Here is a 15,283-nt window from a genome sequence, read left to right as displayed (position 1 = left end):
TGAAGATTTATTCCTATATTTTCTCCCAAGAGTTGTATACTTTTGTTGTCAAATGCAAATTCATGTGCCCAATGCACAGTGAGGCCAAACGAACGAAAACAGAGGAGTGTGGAGCAGAGAGAGGTTTACTGTAGGTCAAGCAAGGATAATGGGTGTCTTGTGCTCAAGAAACCTGAACTCCCTGTTGGGTTTCAGGGAAGAGTTTTATAGGCAAAATTGGGGTGAGGGCTTGCAGTTTTGCCTCTTAAATTTAAGCTTATGATTCATTTTCACTTGATTTTCATATATGACTTGAGGAAAGGGTTCAAATTCATTCTTTTGTATGTCAATATCTAGTAGTCCTGGCACCTTTTGTTGAAAAGAGATGGTGAGCATTTTATACTGATTATCTCATTCACATCCCATAAAACCCTGGGAGCAGGTATTATTTTTATCTCTTTTTACAGATGAAGAAATCAAGTCTTAGAAAGATGAAATAACTTGACCATGTGAAACCAAGCAGGACTCTGTGGGGCTGTCCTGGGTACAAATCCTCTCTGTGTCCCCCCATTTCTTGTTTGTAGGAAAAAGACTTCAGCCTCCTAGACCTTCCCTGAATTCCAAAGGGCAGATTCAAACAGTTGTTGATCAGAAAAGTGAGGGAATGCAGAAACAAAGGAGGAGCACTCAAGAAACAATAATGCAGTGATAAAGAAGGATCCTAGTTCCTCCTCAAGGAATACACATAAAATATACCTCTGAGTTCTTCTGCAGGAACTGAGGCCCCCACCCAGGTGGATGATGCTAACTTCAGGCTGAGCACCAGATTCCTGGAGCACTGCCCTCTTACTTCACCACCAACCAATCAGAAGAAAGTCTGCACACAGTGGAAGGTAATGAAGATGCTGACCCCCTCCTCAAATGATTAACTGTGATTAACTTCCACTTTCTCCCTTTAAAAACTTTCATGGTTAAGCAGAATCTTCGAAGTTGGTTCTTGGACATGAGACCACCTTCTCCCCAGGTTGTCAGCCTCCTGAATAAAGCAACCTTTCCTTTCCAACCAACACTTTTCTCTTGAGCATCGGCTTTCAAGTGGCAAACAGCCAAACCTGAGTTTGGTTACACATGATCACAAAACTAATAAAAGGAGGAACTAGATTTAAACCCATATCCTTCCGACACTAGGGACTACTTTATGCTGTAAAAGATCTTTATAAATTGTAAAGCACTGTAGAAACGTGTTGTTGAAACCCTGAAAGGAATAAACTTTCCAAAGGTGAATGTGTAAAGAGAGAAAACAGAGAGCAGGCAACACCTATTTTATGGTTGGGAAAAAGAAATGAAGGTAGAGAAGAACTAGTTATAGATGGGGATCCATGAGACCAGTGGTTCTCAGACGTACAGATTTCATAGACATGGTTTTCACAGTATGACAACTGATATCTTGACCATTTTACCGTAATATCACGTATATAACTCACATAAGCGTCAGGTCAAGGCGCTATGAACAGAGTTGTGGAAGACCACAAATATTTAATCCTGCTAAGAATATTTTAAAAACACCTGCCTTTTTCTATCATTATCACTTCAGAAAATCAACAGTAATTACAGAAAAAAGAACAATTCTTCCCAAGAAGTGTGGAGATTATACCACCACATACACATGACACATTGTCCTATACTGCATAGTAAATATTTCATAAGCGCTGACATATGTCCTGTGGGTTCTCTTTTGTCTTTTTTCATTTCCCTGCTAAAATTTCCCTGCTAAAATGGTCAAAACCTCATTTCCCTGCTAAAATGGTCAAAAAGTCATCATTTGTAACTTTATCCTCTTTGAAAATAGGAACTGCATATTTCTTCGTTGGCACATAGCACTCAATAAATGTTTTTTAACTGAATAACAGACCAATTAAAAAAATGAATCAGCAACCTTGAGAACAAGGAGGGGGGAGGAAGTTAGTTTTAAGATATTTTAAGATACCTTATATTTTAAGATAATGTTCCTCAAGCATTACATAACTACTTGCATAGTGATATAACTAGTTATATTGGGCTCCAGCGCAGATTCTAATATTCTGCCTCCTTCCCTCTTTCTTATGGGTCCTGCAATTAACTCAAAGTGCTTCCTTCCTCTTTCCAGCAGGAGAGGAGGTTGGTCTCTAAAGTTCTTTGAAGTCAGGGATAATGTCTCTTTAGTTTTGTATTTGTACATCAAGCACCTGGCCTTGTGTATGGTATGTAGTAGGTGCTCAATAAATGTGAAAGGACTGAAGGACTCTGTGAGGTTAAGTCAATGGGGGACAGGGAGGCTGCCTTGGAGAAAGTAGAGAGACCTTGGAGGGAAAGGAGACTGACCAGGTTTTCCCTGGGGTAAGATCCCATGCTCCAATCCTGCTGGATGCAGATACCTCACCCGTCTTCCTCAGGCTGAAATTCTGTTAAGAGTTTTGCTGTAGGTGGGGCTGTCTGGGTTATAAGATTTATAATCCCCTGCTTCAGGTAATTTCATCACTGCTTGAACATAAAGCTTGTACACTGATACTTTGATAGCAGGCTTGTTTTTCTCCTAATTTAAAACAGAAAATCCTTGTCCTTTTACATCTGAACGCATCTAGCATTTCCCCTCAGGCAACCCAAATCCTTTGACTGGACCACTTACAGGCAAGTGTGCCCCTAAGATTTGTAGGGTCTGGGAAATAGTACAAATGGAAGTCCATATGTCTAAATTTATATATATATATATATATATATATATATATATATATATTTTTTTTTTTTGCGGTACGCGGGCCTCTCACTGCTGTAGCCTCTCCCGTTGCGGAGCACAGACTCCGGACGCACAGGCTCAGCGGCCATGGCTCACGGGCCCAGCCGCTCCGCGGCATGTGGGATCTTCCCGGACCGGGTCATGAACCCACGTCCTCTGCATCGGCAGGCGGACTCCCAACCACTGCGCCACCAGGGAAGCCCCTGTCTAAATATTTTAAAGCTATAAATCAAGCTAAACAATTGTTAAATTATGTTTGATCCTCCTACATTGACAAATACACGTAGAGCTATAGTTTTCTTTTTGTCGTTGATCTTAGTTCCCCAACCAGGGATTGAACCTGTGCCCTTGGCAGTGAAAGCTCCCAGTTCTAACCACTGGACCGCCAGGGAATTCTCTGTAGTTTTCATATGACTGAAAATTGGCAAAATATCAAAGATGACTGAATCCAATTATTATTACAAAATTGAAATATATTATCATGACAACATAAATTCAATTTTCAAATAAAATTGTCACTTTTTATGTTTTCAAGAATTATTTTTCTAAACTATTCAAAGTTAAAGGGAAGAAATATAATTTATAATTAACAAATGTTAAAAATTAAACCAAGTATTTAAATAAAGTTGAAACTTTTTACTTGACTTTTTGAAAATGCAATAAAATCTTATTAAATATTTTTATCAAAAGCTACTGATGATTCTAGTGTTCAGTGTCAAGTCAGTGTCACGTTTCACATACGTTATGCCTAGACCTACATATATACATTTAAGAGTAATATGAAGTGTTTAATTTTGCAAAATACTCATCAGCCTCCATGTGATATGTTGCAGATACTGCATTAATTTGTGCGTACCTCTGGGACCTTAAATTAGAGCATGTAGAGAAACAAGAAAATGTATACTTGGTGCTACTGGGAGGTGGTATTTTCTCATACAAGAATCTATTGCATCCAAGGCATCTTAGTGGAGGGATCTGACAAGTGCACTTGTCTTTTTCCTGTTACCTAAGCTCTTGCATTGTTTCATATCCTACTGGCTCTGAAACAGTCTCTGTGTGCACAGGTAGTGGCACAACCCAGGAGCTTCACAGCATTCAGATGTTGTCACCTTTTGTGTCAAGGACATTGGGCAGGAAACATGAAGAAGCAGTTCCCTGGGACCTGAGCAGTGTTATCCACGAGAGGGGGTGTCGCAGTGCTGAGTGTCAGGTCCCAAGTAACCAAAGAGTCGTGTGTTCTTTAACGCATTTGTGTGTGTTTGTGATCGGCAGGCTTCCCTGCAAGCATGGGCCAAGAGCGGAGTCTATCCCTACGCAGCCCTAAGAGAAATACTGATTTTACGCATGGGGTGAGATTACAGGTATATGATCTTTCTGATCAAAATCTCATTTTCTGTGAGGAATGCAGAGTGGAGGTGGAGGTGGAGGGCGGCCCAACGTTCTCACTTTGCTGACAAAAATAGGCTTTCCCGGCTGACTTGGGTAGCATAGTCATTTAAGTGTTGCCCTATCTGCCAATCTGGCTGCTACAATTCACTGAATTGCAAAAGACAGATACAAAGTTTCTCATTCATTCATTCACTCACTCAATGTGGATTTTCTGAGCACCTGTTTTGTGGGTGTTTTTCTGGGTTCAGGGAGTAAAGAACTGAATGACACTGTGAGGTGGGTCTCACAACGTAGAGGAGACAGACTTGACCATGAATAAAGGTAACACTGTGAGGTGAGTACTTACAGGTGTGTTTAAGGTGCTTTGGGAACACAGAGGAAAGAGCAACTGCAACATCAGTGTGGGTTGGCTTAGAGAAGGCGTCAGAGGACATGGCAGAGTAATACTAGCTTCCATTAGTTGCTAACTGAATGCCTGCCATGTTCCAGGCTCTCTACATATACTGTCATGTTTACTTCCCACAATAACTTTCAGAGGTGGTCATTTATGTCCATCTTACAGATGAGAAAATTGAGGACCAAAAAGGTTAAGTAACTCAATACCCCACATCTAGTATGTGGTGGTGTTAGAGTTGTAACTCCCAGATCTTCCTAACTCCACTATGGATGGACTTTCCACTCTGTGCTGATATTTCAAGAGCCTTGAAAGATGTGTAGGAATTTACTTGAGTGAAACAAGAGGGTAAAGAGCACCCAGGCAAGAGCACCGGCATTTGTTATTCAAGATTTCAGGTGTAAATTAAAATTATAAAGCATAGCATATTTGCCTTCCATAAAGATGAAATCACATAGGGGTGTAATTACAGCCATTTGACTGACTTGTATAGGGTCCTTTGCCAATCCCTTTGCTTGGTTGATTTATAATACCTTCTAACAAGTTCTTGGTAACATCTAAATTCTCTCCATTCAGACACAGATTCCTACTCTTTCATAAATATTCTCCTGTGCGCGCGCGCGCGCGCGCGCGTGTGTGTGTGTGTGTGTGTATGGGGGTGCAGGAGGGTGCAGGAAGATTCTCTAGTGGCTGTTCCTGGTAACCTCTCTTGGATTTGTTTTTTCTAAGCCTATTTAATCTCCAAGTTAGTATTCCAGACATTCTCCAGCAAGCAGTTTGAGATGTGAGCCCACGTCCTGTCTCTGGCACCATCCTGGGGGTTACATGGATTCTCCAACATAGAATCATTAGCGCTGGAGTCCAGTTTGAGGTCAGTAAAACAAACCATCCAAGAAACACAAAACGATCTGGTATACCTTTCCCCACTCCCTCACCCAAGTTCTACCCGTTTCTCAAGTTTTTGCCCAAATCATTCCTCTCGATGCATTTTCAGTTGGAACTACAGTAGTGTTTTTCTTGTTAATGTTTCCACAAAGCTTGTTAGAGATTGAATTTGCTCCAGTTGGCCTCAAGGGATTTTTAAACAGTTGTTTCCAGTATAACTACAATCAGAACGCGGATTCCCCACAGCATTTGTTTACAAGTCTGCAACCACACCAGAGGGAGTGTAGGATACGGGGAGAGGGGGGTCCAGGCTTCACCGTCTTTGTTTCTGCAGTGCCTCGCATGTGCTAGGGACTCCGCGTTTGTCGACTGAACCTGCGAGGGCCCCGGGAGAGAGGGGAGCCGGCTAGGGTGTGGAACGCTGCGCCGGACGCAGAACTGAGGCTTAGCCACGCTCGGTCGACCTTAAACCTCTTCCTGCCCGCCCCTCCTTCCCGGACCAAAACCAGCCCTTAAACGCGGGCTAGGCGCAGGCTAGAGGCGGGTGCGGGATCGCCGGGCGCCTGCGCAGGCAGCCGCCAGGTGGGCAGGTAGCTGGGCGGGGCGCGCCGTGGTTGGCTGCGGCGGGGGCCGAGCACTCGGAAGAGCCCGCGACTCAGCTAGAGCAACAGGCGGCTGACCGGGGGCTGGAACCGGGGTGGACCGGGCCCGCCATGGACAAGCTGAAGAAGGTGCTGAGCGGGCAGGACACCGAGGACCGGGGCGGCCTGTCAGAGGTGAGTGCGCCGCGGCGCCCAGCCGCCTGGCCGCGCCCTCTCCGCCCCGAGGCTGCTGCGCCCCCGCCTCGGTGGAGGGTCGGCGGGGGGCCTGGGAGCGCGCCGGGGCTCGGGGGTCCGGGTGACACCGGAGCCCCGCCCCCAGCTCCGCCGGCGCCTGTTGCTGGCTGGTAGGAAAGGCAAGCAGGGCTTCCAGGATTTCGTGGAAAGCAGCTCTGCCCCTGCTCCTTCCCCCTCCTCTCCAGAGCTCCGGACCCCCGCGCTCCCCCCACTCCCCACCTCAGGTACCAGGGCCCAGACACTCTGCACAGGACAGTCGGCACCTGTTTACTTTTTTGTCCTGCACCCTTCAGCCTTCCGCGTCCCATCCCCCCACAAAGGGAGGGCCGAGCTGGAGCAAAACCTAGAAACATCTGCGAAGGGGAGGGCGGATATTCCCGTTCGGCGGCCCCATCCCTGCAGGCCAGGGAAAGGGCTTTAGGGCCGAGCTAGGCTGGGGCCTCTAGGGTAGATCGCCTGCGCCGGGGGCCTGGGTGACCGTCCCTCCTCGCTGCCCACCGCGAGGCGGGGCTGGTGGCCGCGCCCAGGTGCTCCCGGCTGCGTTCCTGCCCAGTTTAGGCTGTGGGGTGTGACACTCGCACCCGACCTTGTGCGCACTCTTGCTGTAAACTACCCCCAGGAAAACCGTGAACTCCTGGACGGCTGGGACCACATCTTGTTTCTCTGTGCACACACTTCACGTAGACTCCGTAGGCGCCCAGGACCTCATGAGGCCGCCTGCACACTTGTTTGTTTTTTTAGAAAGGTTTGGTCGAGCTGAAACTTGGGCATTAATGCCCTATCTTCTAGAGCCACACAGGATGTTTATTTCCTATTTCTAGTGCTTAGAGTTTTGTTATTTTTTTCCTCCGTGAATGATAAAATAAGATTTCTCTTTATTTTTTGGCATATTCCGTGGGCCTCAGTTTCCTCATCTGTAAAATGAAGCTCTTGCACAAGATAATATGGCTTCTTTCAAGTTGGAGCCTAAGTTTTTCCTCTGATTGTCATCAGTGTCTCACGTGGCTATCTCAGCATGCTGTTTTCACTCGCTTTTGTGGTTGTTGATTTTATTCTGACTTTTGTGTGACCCTGATACCTCCACGCCCACCATGAAATCTTGGAACCCTAAAAGTTGCTCTCTGAATCTTCACCTTGAAGAAGCAACACTACAGACATTGAGTGTTTTAGATATTGGAGTTTAACTTTTTTTTGACATTTCCAAACAGCCTGTGGCTTCTTTTAAATCTGTTGCCTTTATTAATTGGTCAAGGCTCGCTAATAATTTCATGAGTTCCTCGTTTTTTGATATCTGGCTTCTTGTATGAACTCACAAGCCAAACCTCAGACTGGGCCTAAGAAAACTTATGTGGTTGACAGTCATGCTTATCTAAAGCTTTCTGTTGCACGGACTGTCAATAAGGTTTTAGAGCAGCTGGGGTTCAAGAGGTCGTTGCTTTCTCTTCCTGTGGACTCTTGTGGGGAGAGCGGGGATGATGCAGATATTTTGATTTAGAAAATCATCATGAAGTGGACAGACACTCAGGAGTAAACGATGTAGTGCAGATTGAAAACATAAAATGCTGAGTTAGTTTTTACCTAAAATAGTGAATGCCTGTGTTGGACACAATGAAGGGCTTTAAAGAGTTGTAAGCTCAGGCATGTAGAATCTATTTTAGAAAGACTAGGTGCTTCTGTCTGGTTCTAAAACACTGCTGTCAGTGTCCTCTCTCTGAGTGTGAGATTCCTGTTTACATCATTGTGTGGCACTTCCTGAGTCCGCAACTAACCAGGAAGCATTTTGCGTCCAGCTGAATTCACTCTCAGGGTTGTTTTTGGCTCCGTTTTTACTTATTAGGGCAGGGCCTCCTTGAAAATATTGGTACTGACTTGATTGTCTCACATTTCCCATGGTTTTGAGGCTGGCAAGGCTGGAGGATGCTGGTGAAATTTCTGTTTTGTGGGGGATATTGGACTTGGTGGCCTTAAAGTCTCTTCACATTCAGTTATAAAAACAGTCAGACGTCACCAGAAGTGAGTGCTTTAAAAAACTGTTATCCTGTTAGCTAGTGGGAAGCAGCTGCATAGCACAGGGAGGTCAGCTGGGTGCTTTGCAACCACCTAGAGGGGTGGGCTAGGGAGGGTGGGAGGGAGACACAAGAGGGAGGGGATATGGGGTTACACGTATGCATGTAGCTGATTCACTTTGTTATACAGCAGAAGCTAACACAACACTGTAAAGCAATTATATTCCAATAAAGACGTTAAAAAATTGTTATTCTTTTAATGCAAAAAATAAAAATATGACTAGTTCTGTTTCTCCTACATATGAAACTGGGGAATTATAAAACTTGCCTGGTGATGTCTAATCACAGATGGCCTCTTGATGAGTTTTGTGATTGATACCTGGTCTTCATAAACCCACCTTCAATCTTCAATTCAGTTTCTATGGGCTTCTTTCTGAAACTACGGGCTTTATGTTTTCTCTACAGGATTGCAGGGACACGGAGGGTCTGAATTGTACCTGGTTTGAAAGCACAGGAATGAGGCAGTGTTCCTTTCTCACCTTCTTCCTGTTACCAACCCTGTTTCCCCGAACAGTTCTCAGCTTTTCTTCTTTTGGCAAGAGCCCCTCTTCTCTCCACATCCCAGAGTCAAAGGGACCCTTGTGCATAACTGCCCGTCAGACAGCCTGTGAGCTCTTTGCCTACAGATTCTATCCAGGTGCCATTCCAGCTACTCTAATTTCCCAAAAGTGCGCTAGCACAGTTTCCAGAAACCATGAATTTAAGGAGTTATTTTACATCAATGGAGTTGATTTTCACACATTGGCACAAAGAAGTGTTTAGCTTTCACTGTATCCGGCTGGAAGTGGAGCAACATCTTCCTCTGGCCTGTGACTAAGCATACTTAGTGAGAGAACTTGCAACCACGTAGATGAAAAGTTATCGCCCCCTCCCTCATTTTGGCAAATAGGGTGACATTTGGATGGGAGTCAGCTTGAGAGACATGTAGAACCAGCGTGTTACTTTCCTTTTTAAAGCAGAAACCAGAACTGCTTCCTATCACGAGTGATTTTAATTTTTACAAGAGCTGGCATCTCACTGTCCTGTTGAGACTGTTTTGTGCTCTAGATACCAAGGCCATGTCAAATTGATACTTAACCTTGTGGCTTATCCTGTAAAAAAATGGGTGAGGGCTTCCCTGGTGGCGCAGTGGTTGGGAGTCCGCCTGCCGATGCAGGGGATACGGGTTCGTGCCCCGGTCCGGGAGGATCCCACATGCCGCGGAGCGGCTGGGCCCGTGAGCCATGGCCGCTGAGCCTGCGCGTCCGGAGCCTGTGCTCCGCAGCGGGAGAGGCCACGACAGTGAGAGGCCCGCGTACCGCAAAAAACAATCAATCAAACAAACGGGTGAATCTTTTAAAATGTCTCTGTTGATGCCAAGTAATGCTCAGGCAAGCATTGGATTGAATCCAGTCCAATCCCACTACCACAATTTTCTTCTTCCACGTAGCTCTGTTCAGTTTTCCACCTTGGCAAGGTAAGTTCTTCGGTGCTTGCATGAGTAGGAAGAGTGGTGGCTTTCGATTTTCTCCTGTCCTTGTGGGAGGTTGAACAGGTGAGTCAGAAGGGGTCTAACCCGAGTGTCTGGGGTGCCAGTGAAGACTGGTAACAGAGCATCACAGGGCTCATTTTGGGGGAGAGGTTCCTAACGTGGGACCAGGTGGCCCCTCTGTCAGCTCCTAACACCCTACTCCCCCGGAGTGTCACCATCCTGAGCGTGCCATTCTGTGTAGGGTCATATGTTGCCATATGTTTCTGCAAGTGCTGTGTGTGTGTGATGAGCCCCACTTTCAATATGTGTGAACATAGGGGGCAGATCACCTGCCCTGAATACCTGTCTCATGAGTGGGGAGGAAGCCATGCTGTAGTGAAGCCTGCCACGCCTGAGGAAGCCTCTGGTCTTCCAGCTTCTAGTTTGACAGGAAGTTTAGAGACAGAGTTGAGAATAGGCCCCTGAGCTGGGAGCAGTCAAGGCTGAGGGAGTTGCCGGTTTAGTGACCCTGGGGACCTCTGCCACCACTGCCTTCCTCCATCAGCTGGGGGCACGTGTGGTCACCACATTGCCAGATGGGGACTGTGCTGGCCACTTGAGGTGAGCCCTGGGTGAATGAATATGCAGGGGGCCTGGCTGCCCTGCCTTGGCTGGGCAGGAGGAAAGGCCTTTGGTCTCCCTGGCAGCTGCCTGTGCAGCTTGGAGCAGCTGTGGCCACTGCATGAGGTTGACAGACTAGGAAGGTCTCTGGTGCAGACACTTGACTGTCATCTTTGACATGGGGAAGAAATCCTCAGGAGTTACTCACAGGCTCCCTTGCTTTAGTGGGGCTTTTCTGGAAATCTCGGCCTCCTCTGAACTTTGCTCTTGGGAAGGATTAAGCGTGGTGACAGAGGGATGAGTAGGGCAGTCATTACTTAACTAGGATCCGTCTCACATGTGGGTGACTTGACTGATGCCGGCACCTTGAAGAACAACTTCTGCACCAAGAGTGAATAGACTCGGCTGAGAGTCCTGATTAGGATGAGAGCCTGAGCCCTCCCGGGTCCCAGAAAGGCCAGCAGGAGCAGTGAGTCCTGAAGCTTGGCTGGTTGACTTAGGAGACGGTGCGCCTTGGATCCAACTGCGCGAGTGCCACCCCTGTCTTTTCCCCTTTCCCTGGGCCCTGCCTGGGGGAGCTCACAGCTTTCCAGTTGTGGTCCTTATCCTGCCTAGGCTGCCGTAAAGGCTGAGGCTGCTCTAGGGTCTGCTGTCTTGCAGACGTGGGGTGCCGTGTCCATGGGGACATGGGTTCGAGCCCTGCTCCAGGAAGATCCCACATGCTGCAGAGCAACTAAGCCCATGCGCCACAACTACTGAGCCTGCGCTCTAGAGCCCGCAGGCCACAACTACTGAGCCTGTATGCCACAACTACTGAAGCCCGTGTGCTGTAGGCCCTGTGTGCTGCAACTGCTGAGCCCACATGCTGCAACTACTGAAGTCCACGTGCCTAGAGCGTGAATGGCCATCATCAAAAAGTCTACAAACAGTAAACATTGGAGAGGATATGGAGAAAAGGGAACCTTCCTACACTGTTGATGGGAGTGTAAATTGGTGCAGCCACTATGGAGAACAGTATGGAGGTTCCTTTAAGAGTAAAAATACAGTTATCATATGATCCAGCAATCCCACTCCTGGGCATGTATCCAGAAAAGATGAAAACTGTAGTTTGAAAAGGTACATATACCCCGATGTTCATAGCAGCACTATTTACAATAGCCAAAATATGGAAGTAACCTAAGTGTCCATTGACAGAGGAATGGATAAAGAAGATGTGGTGTATGTGTGTGTGTATATATATATATATATATACACACACACATATATTCCATTTTATATGGAATATATATATTAATATACATATTAATTATATATAATGGAATATTAGCCATAAAAGTGAATGAAATAATGCCATTTGCAGCAATATGGATGGATGTGGAGATTATCATATGAAGTAATCAAAGACAAATATATGATATCACTTATATGTGGAATCTAAAAAAGTGATACAAATGAACTTATTTACAAAACAGAAACAGACTCAGACATAGAAAACAAATTTATGGTTACCAAAGGGGAAAGGGGGAGAAGGAAGGGATAAAATTAGGAGTTTGGGATTAACAGATACACACTACTATATATAAAATAGATAAACAACAAGGACTTACTGTATAGGATAGGGAACTATAGTGAATATCTTATAACAACCTATAATGGAAAAGAATCTGAAAAAGAATACGTACATGTATAACTGAATCACTTTGCTGTACAACTGAAACTAACACAACATTGTAAATCAACTACAGTTTTTAAAAAACAATCATGCTATACTCAAAGACTGAGTAATTGTATCTACCTAAAATTTGAGGAAACAAGCTCATTTACAATGTAAGACTAATTAAATTAAAGGGGAGTGGTGATTATAATAAAGTACATCTTATTCTAAGGACAGTAAACGATACACTTCTAAATAGCTGTGAAACCAGCAGAAAATTGGACGTAACAGTCTTTGACATATGCGTAGCCAAAAATTTCTTAAATATGGGTCCTTTTTAGATTTCAGCGTTTCCAGGTTTCTGTATTTTTTTCACATGTATGGTTTCTGTCAGCTCTTTATGTTGGCCTGGATCCTTTAATTCTGCTTCTGTATTTGAATATCTACTTCATATATAACAACAAATAGTATACATAATTTAATAAATGACCAAGAGAAAATGGCCATATTTGTACTCACACACCTAATATCTTTCCACATCAGAGAGAGTGGAAATGTTATCAAAAGATATTTTACTGGGCTTCCCTGGTGGCGCGGTGGTTGGGAGTCCGCCTGCCGATGCAGGGGACGTGGGTTCGTGCCCTGGTCGAGGAAGATCCCACGTGCCGCGGAGTGGCGGGGCCCGTGAGCCATGGCCGCTGAGCCTGCGCGTCCGGAGCCTGTGCTCTGCAGCAGGAGAGGCCACAGCAGTGAGAGGCCCGCGTACCGGAAAAAAAAAAAAAAAAAAGATATTTTACTATTATTAAAACAGTAATAAGTGACCATTCTTCTCATGGAATTTGAATCATCTAAGTTGAAATATAACTGTCTCATGCTACATAATATCCCATACTAATATGTTTGTCCTTACTTAATGTCAAAGATATTTGAAGATGATTTTACTTATAATAAACAGAACATGGTGGAGCATTTATGCATAGGATAATATTCTGGAACAGTCTCTGAGGTCAACCTTGGCATAATTTGACTTGTGGTTTAACGGTATCTTATTCTAAGTACCGTGATTTCGTCATAAACGTGGTCAAATCATTTTGTGGTAAAAACAAGAGAAAGTACATATAGCATACATGACACAGTACAGCACTAGATAGATTTTTTTATAATAAACACTCTTTAGGAAAAATGGAATGCATGTGTTTTTCAAATATAATTTTTCTAAGATCTAAATCTATTACAAAGGCACATATCTTTAAAGCAATAAAACTTTAAAAATTTTGTAATATAAAGAACAGTGCACTCAAAAGAAAGAACCCAGTGATCATTCCATTCACTATTTTTCCAGTTTTCTTTAACTCCTCTTTCAAACTCAATAGCATCTGTTGGATAATTTTATAATTCCCTACGGAGTAAGAAACCAGAAGTTATCTTTAAATTTCCATGGACGATTTTGCAGTTCATTATGGAGTAGGAAAGTAGATAATACCTATACATTGTCAAGATAAAGTTAAGGGACTTCCGTTTGTGCCACAGATTTTACCAAGAACCAAAAATGCTAAATTTCTCTATATGATTTCCAGTGATGGAAACAAGGCAGAGACAGTAGGCACCCAAAGTGGTGAGTTAGCCCTTTCCGGATGCCTGTCGTCCTCATGGAAGAGACCCTGGAACTATTTGTTGGCCCGTTTGTGTCTGTACATCTGCATCATCCTCTGACGGAACACGTCAAACGTGTCTTCTTTGTGCTCCTGCCTGTCGGCACCCAACCCCTCCCCTTCCGAGGCAGTTCCCACGCTGACGGGCTCCCTGATGCCCTTCCCACAGGAGCCCAGGCCGTGGCCCTCCTTCCAGCCCATCTTCTGTAGCATCTGGACCCCCAGGTTCTTGTCGGTCAGTTTCTGCTGGGCGAAATCAAAGTCCTGGCGTTTCTTCTTCTTGGACACGGGACGACCCCGAGGCCTGTCATAGGCAATTCGAACCGGTTCGTGAACTTTGGGCTCCTGGATGAGACACAGCATAGCTGTGGGACACAGCTCGGGTCCCACCAGCCCATCTCTTCAATCCACTTCACTGTTTGTGAAGTGCATTGTGCTTGAGACAGAGTTTCCACCTCTGGAGATGTCCAACCAGAGGATCGGTAGCCTCTAATCAGCTGCTGGAGAAGAGATTCATGGCCGGATTCAGTGATCATGAGGGCTCCTGTAGCTATGCACAACTAGGATTCTGTGTTGCTGCCTTTCTCTGTACAAATTCTAAATTTAAGTATGTGTCCTTTGTTTTTGGTGATTAAATATGCATATACATGTATGTAATTAGTTTTTTAAATATTTCAGGTTGTGGAGGCAGCTTCATTAAGCTCGAGCACCAGAATAAAAGGCTTCATTGCCTGTTTTGCTGCAGGAATTCTCTGCTCACTGCTGGTAAGACCGCCCACCCCTCCGCCATCTTTTCCCCCTGCGTTCCTTCCCGCTATCTTTCCACTTTCATCTACCTCCTTTTCTCTTCTGCTCTTCACTGAAATGCATGGATAAGAGGAGGGGGAGGAAAGGGAAGTGGTGAGGGAGGTAAGGGGGGCGCGGAGGGGAAAAGGTTCCTCTGTGCACTCCTGGTTCGGTGGCTGTGGTGGGGTGTTCCGCACGTGCGGATACGCTGTGCCTTATCTTTCAGGGAACTCTTCTGCTCTGGGTGCCCAGGAAGGGACTATACCTCTTCGCAGTGTTTTACACCTTTGGCAACATCGCATCTCTTGGGAGGTAACAGTTTTTTAAATCTAACCTTAGCCAATTATTAGATGGGAAAATGGATGTGCGTTGTGTTTGGAGGGAGGTGAAAGAGGATGCTTCCATAGTTTTAAGGATTTGGAGAGAAAAGAAGTAGTTAAAATACATCACTTTCCGGCTTCCCTGGTGGCGCAGTCGTTGAGAGTCCGCCTGCCGATGCAGGGGACGTGGGTTCGTGCCCCGGTCTGGGAAGATCCCACATGCCGCGGAGCGGCTGGGCCCGTGAGCCATGCGCGTCCGGAGCCTGTGCTCCGCAATGGGAGAGGCCACAACAGTGAGAGGCCCATGTACTGCAAAAACAAACAAACAAACAAAAAACCCTCCAAACTTCAAAATATATATATTTTTTCTTTTTTAACTTCAACATATTTTTATATCTTAGTTCATCCTTGAAGTACCACTGGAGAAGGCAGGAACTGTACTACCATTGTGGTTTTACATGGCACGGAAGAGTTGAAT

The 15,283-nt window shown here is 45.3% G+C and overlaps 1 protein-coding gene across 2 annotated transcripts in view; it reads left to right on the top strand.

Moving 5' to 3' along the window:
- The first annotated feature begins 5,983 nt into the window (after nucleotides 1–5,983).
- SFT2D2 (SFT2 domain containing 2) overlaps nucleotides 5,984–15,283 on the top strand; it is a 59,400-nt gene continuing 50,100 nt past the window's right edge. For both annotated transcript variants that reach the window (XR_009563519.1, XM_030875548.2), the window contains exons 1-3: nucleotides 5,984–6,196; nucleotides 14,378–14,464; nucleotides 14,712–14,797. Coding sequence is in view for 1 of the 2 variants with exons in the window: in XM_030875548.2 (XP_030731408.1) it covers nucleotides 6,134–6,196; nucleotides 14,378–14,464; nucleotides 14,712–14,797 (236 nt within the window). In the remaining variant the exon portion in view is untranslated. The remainder of the gene's footprint in view (nucleotides 6,197–14,377; nucleotides 14,465–14,711; nucleotides 14,798–15,283) is intronic.

The sequence above is a fragment of the Globicephala melas genome, chromosome 1 (assembly GCF_963455315.2).
Source record: "Globicephala melas chromosome 1, mGloMel1.2, whole genome shotgun sequence".
Lineage (NCBI taxonomy): Eukaryota > Metazoa > Chordata > Mammalia > Artiodactyla > Delphinidae > Globicephala > Globicephala melas.
The sequence above is the reverse complement of the archived record's forward strand: the minus strand, read 5'-3'. Positions and strand labels throughout refer to the sequence as shown.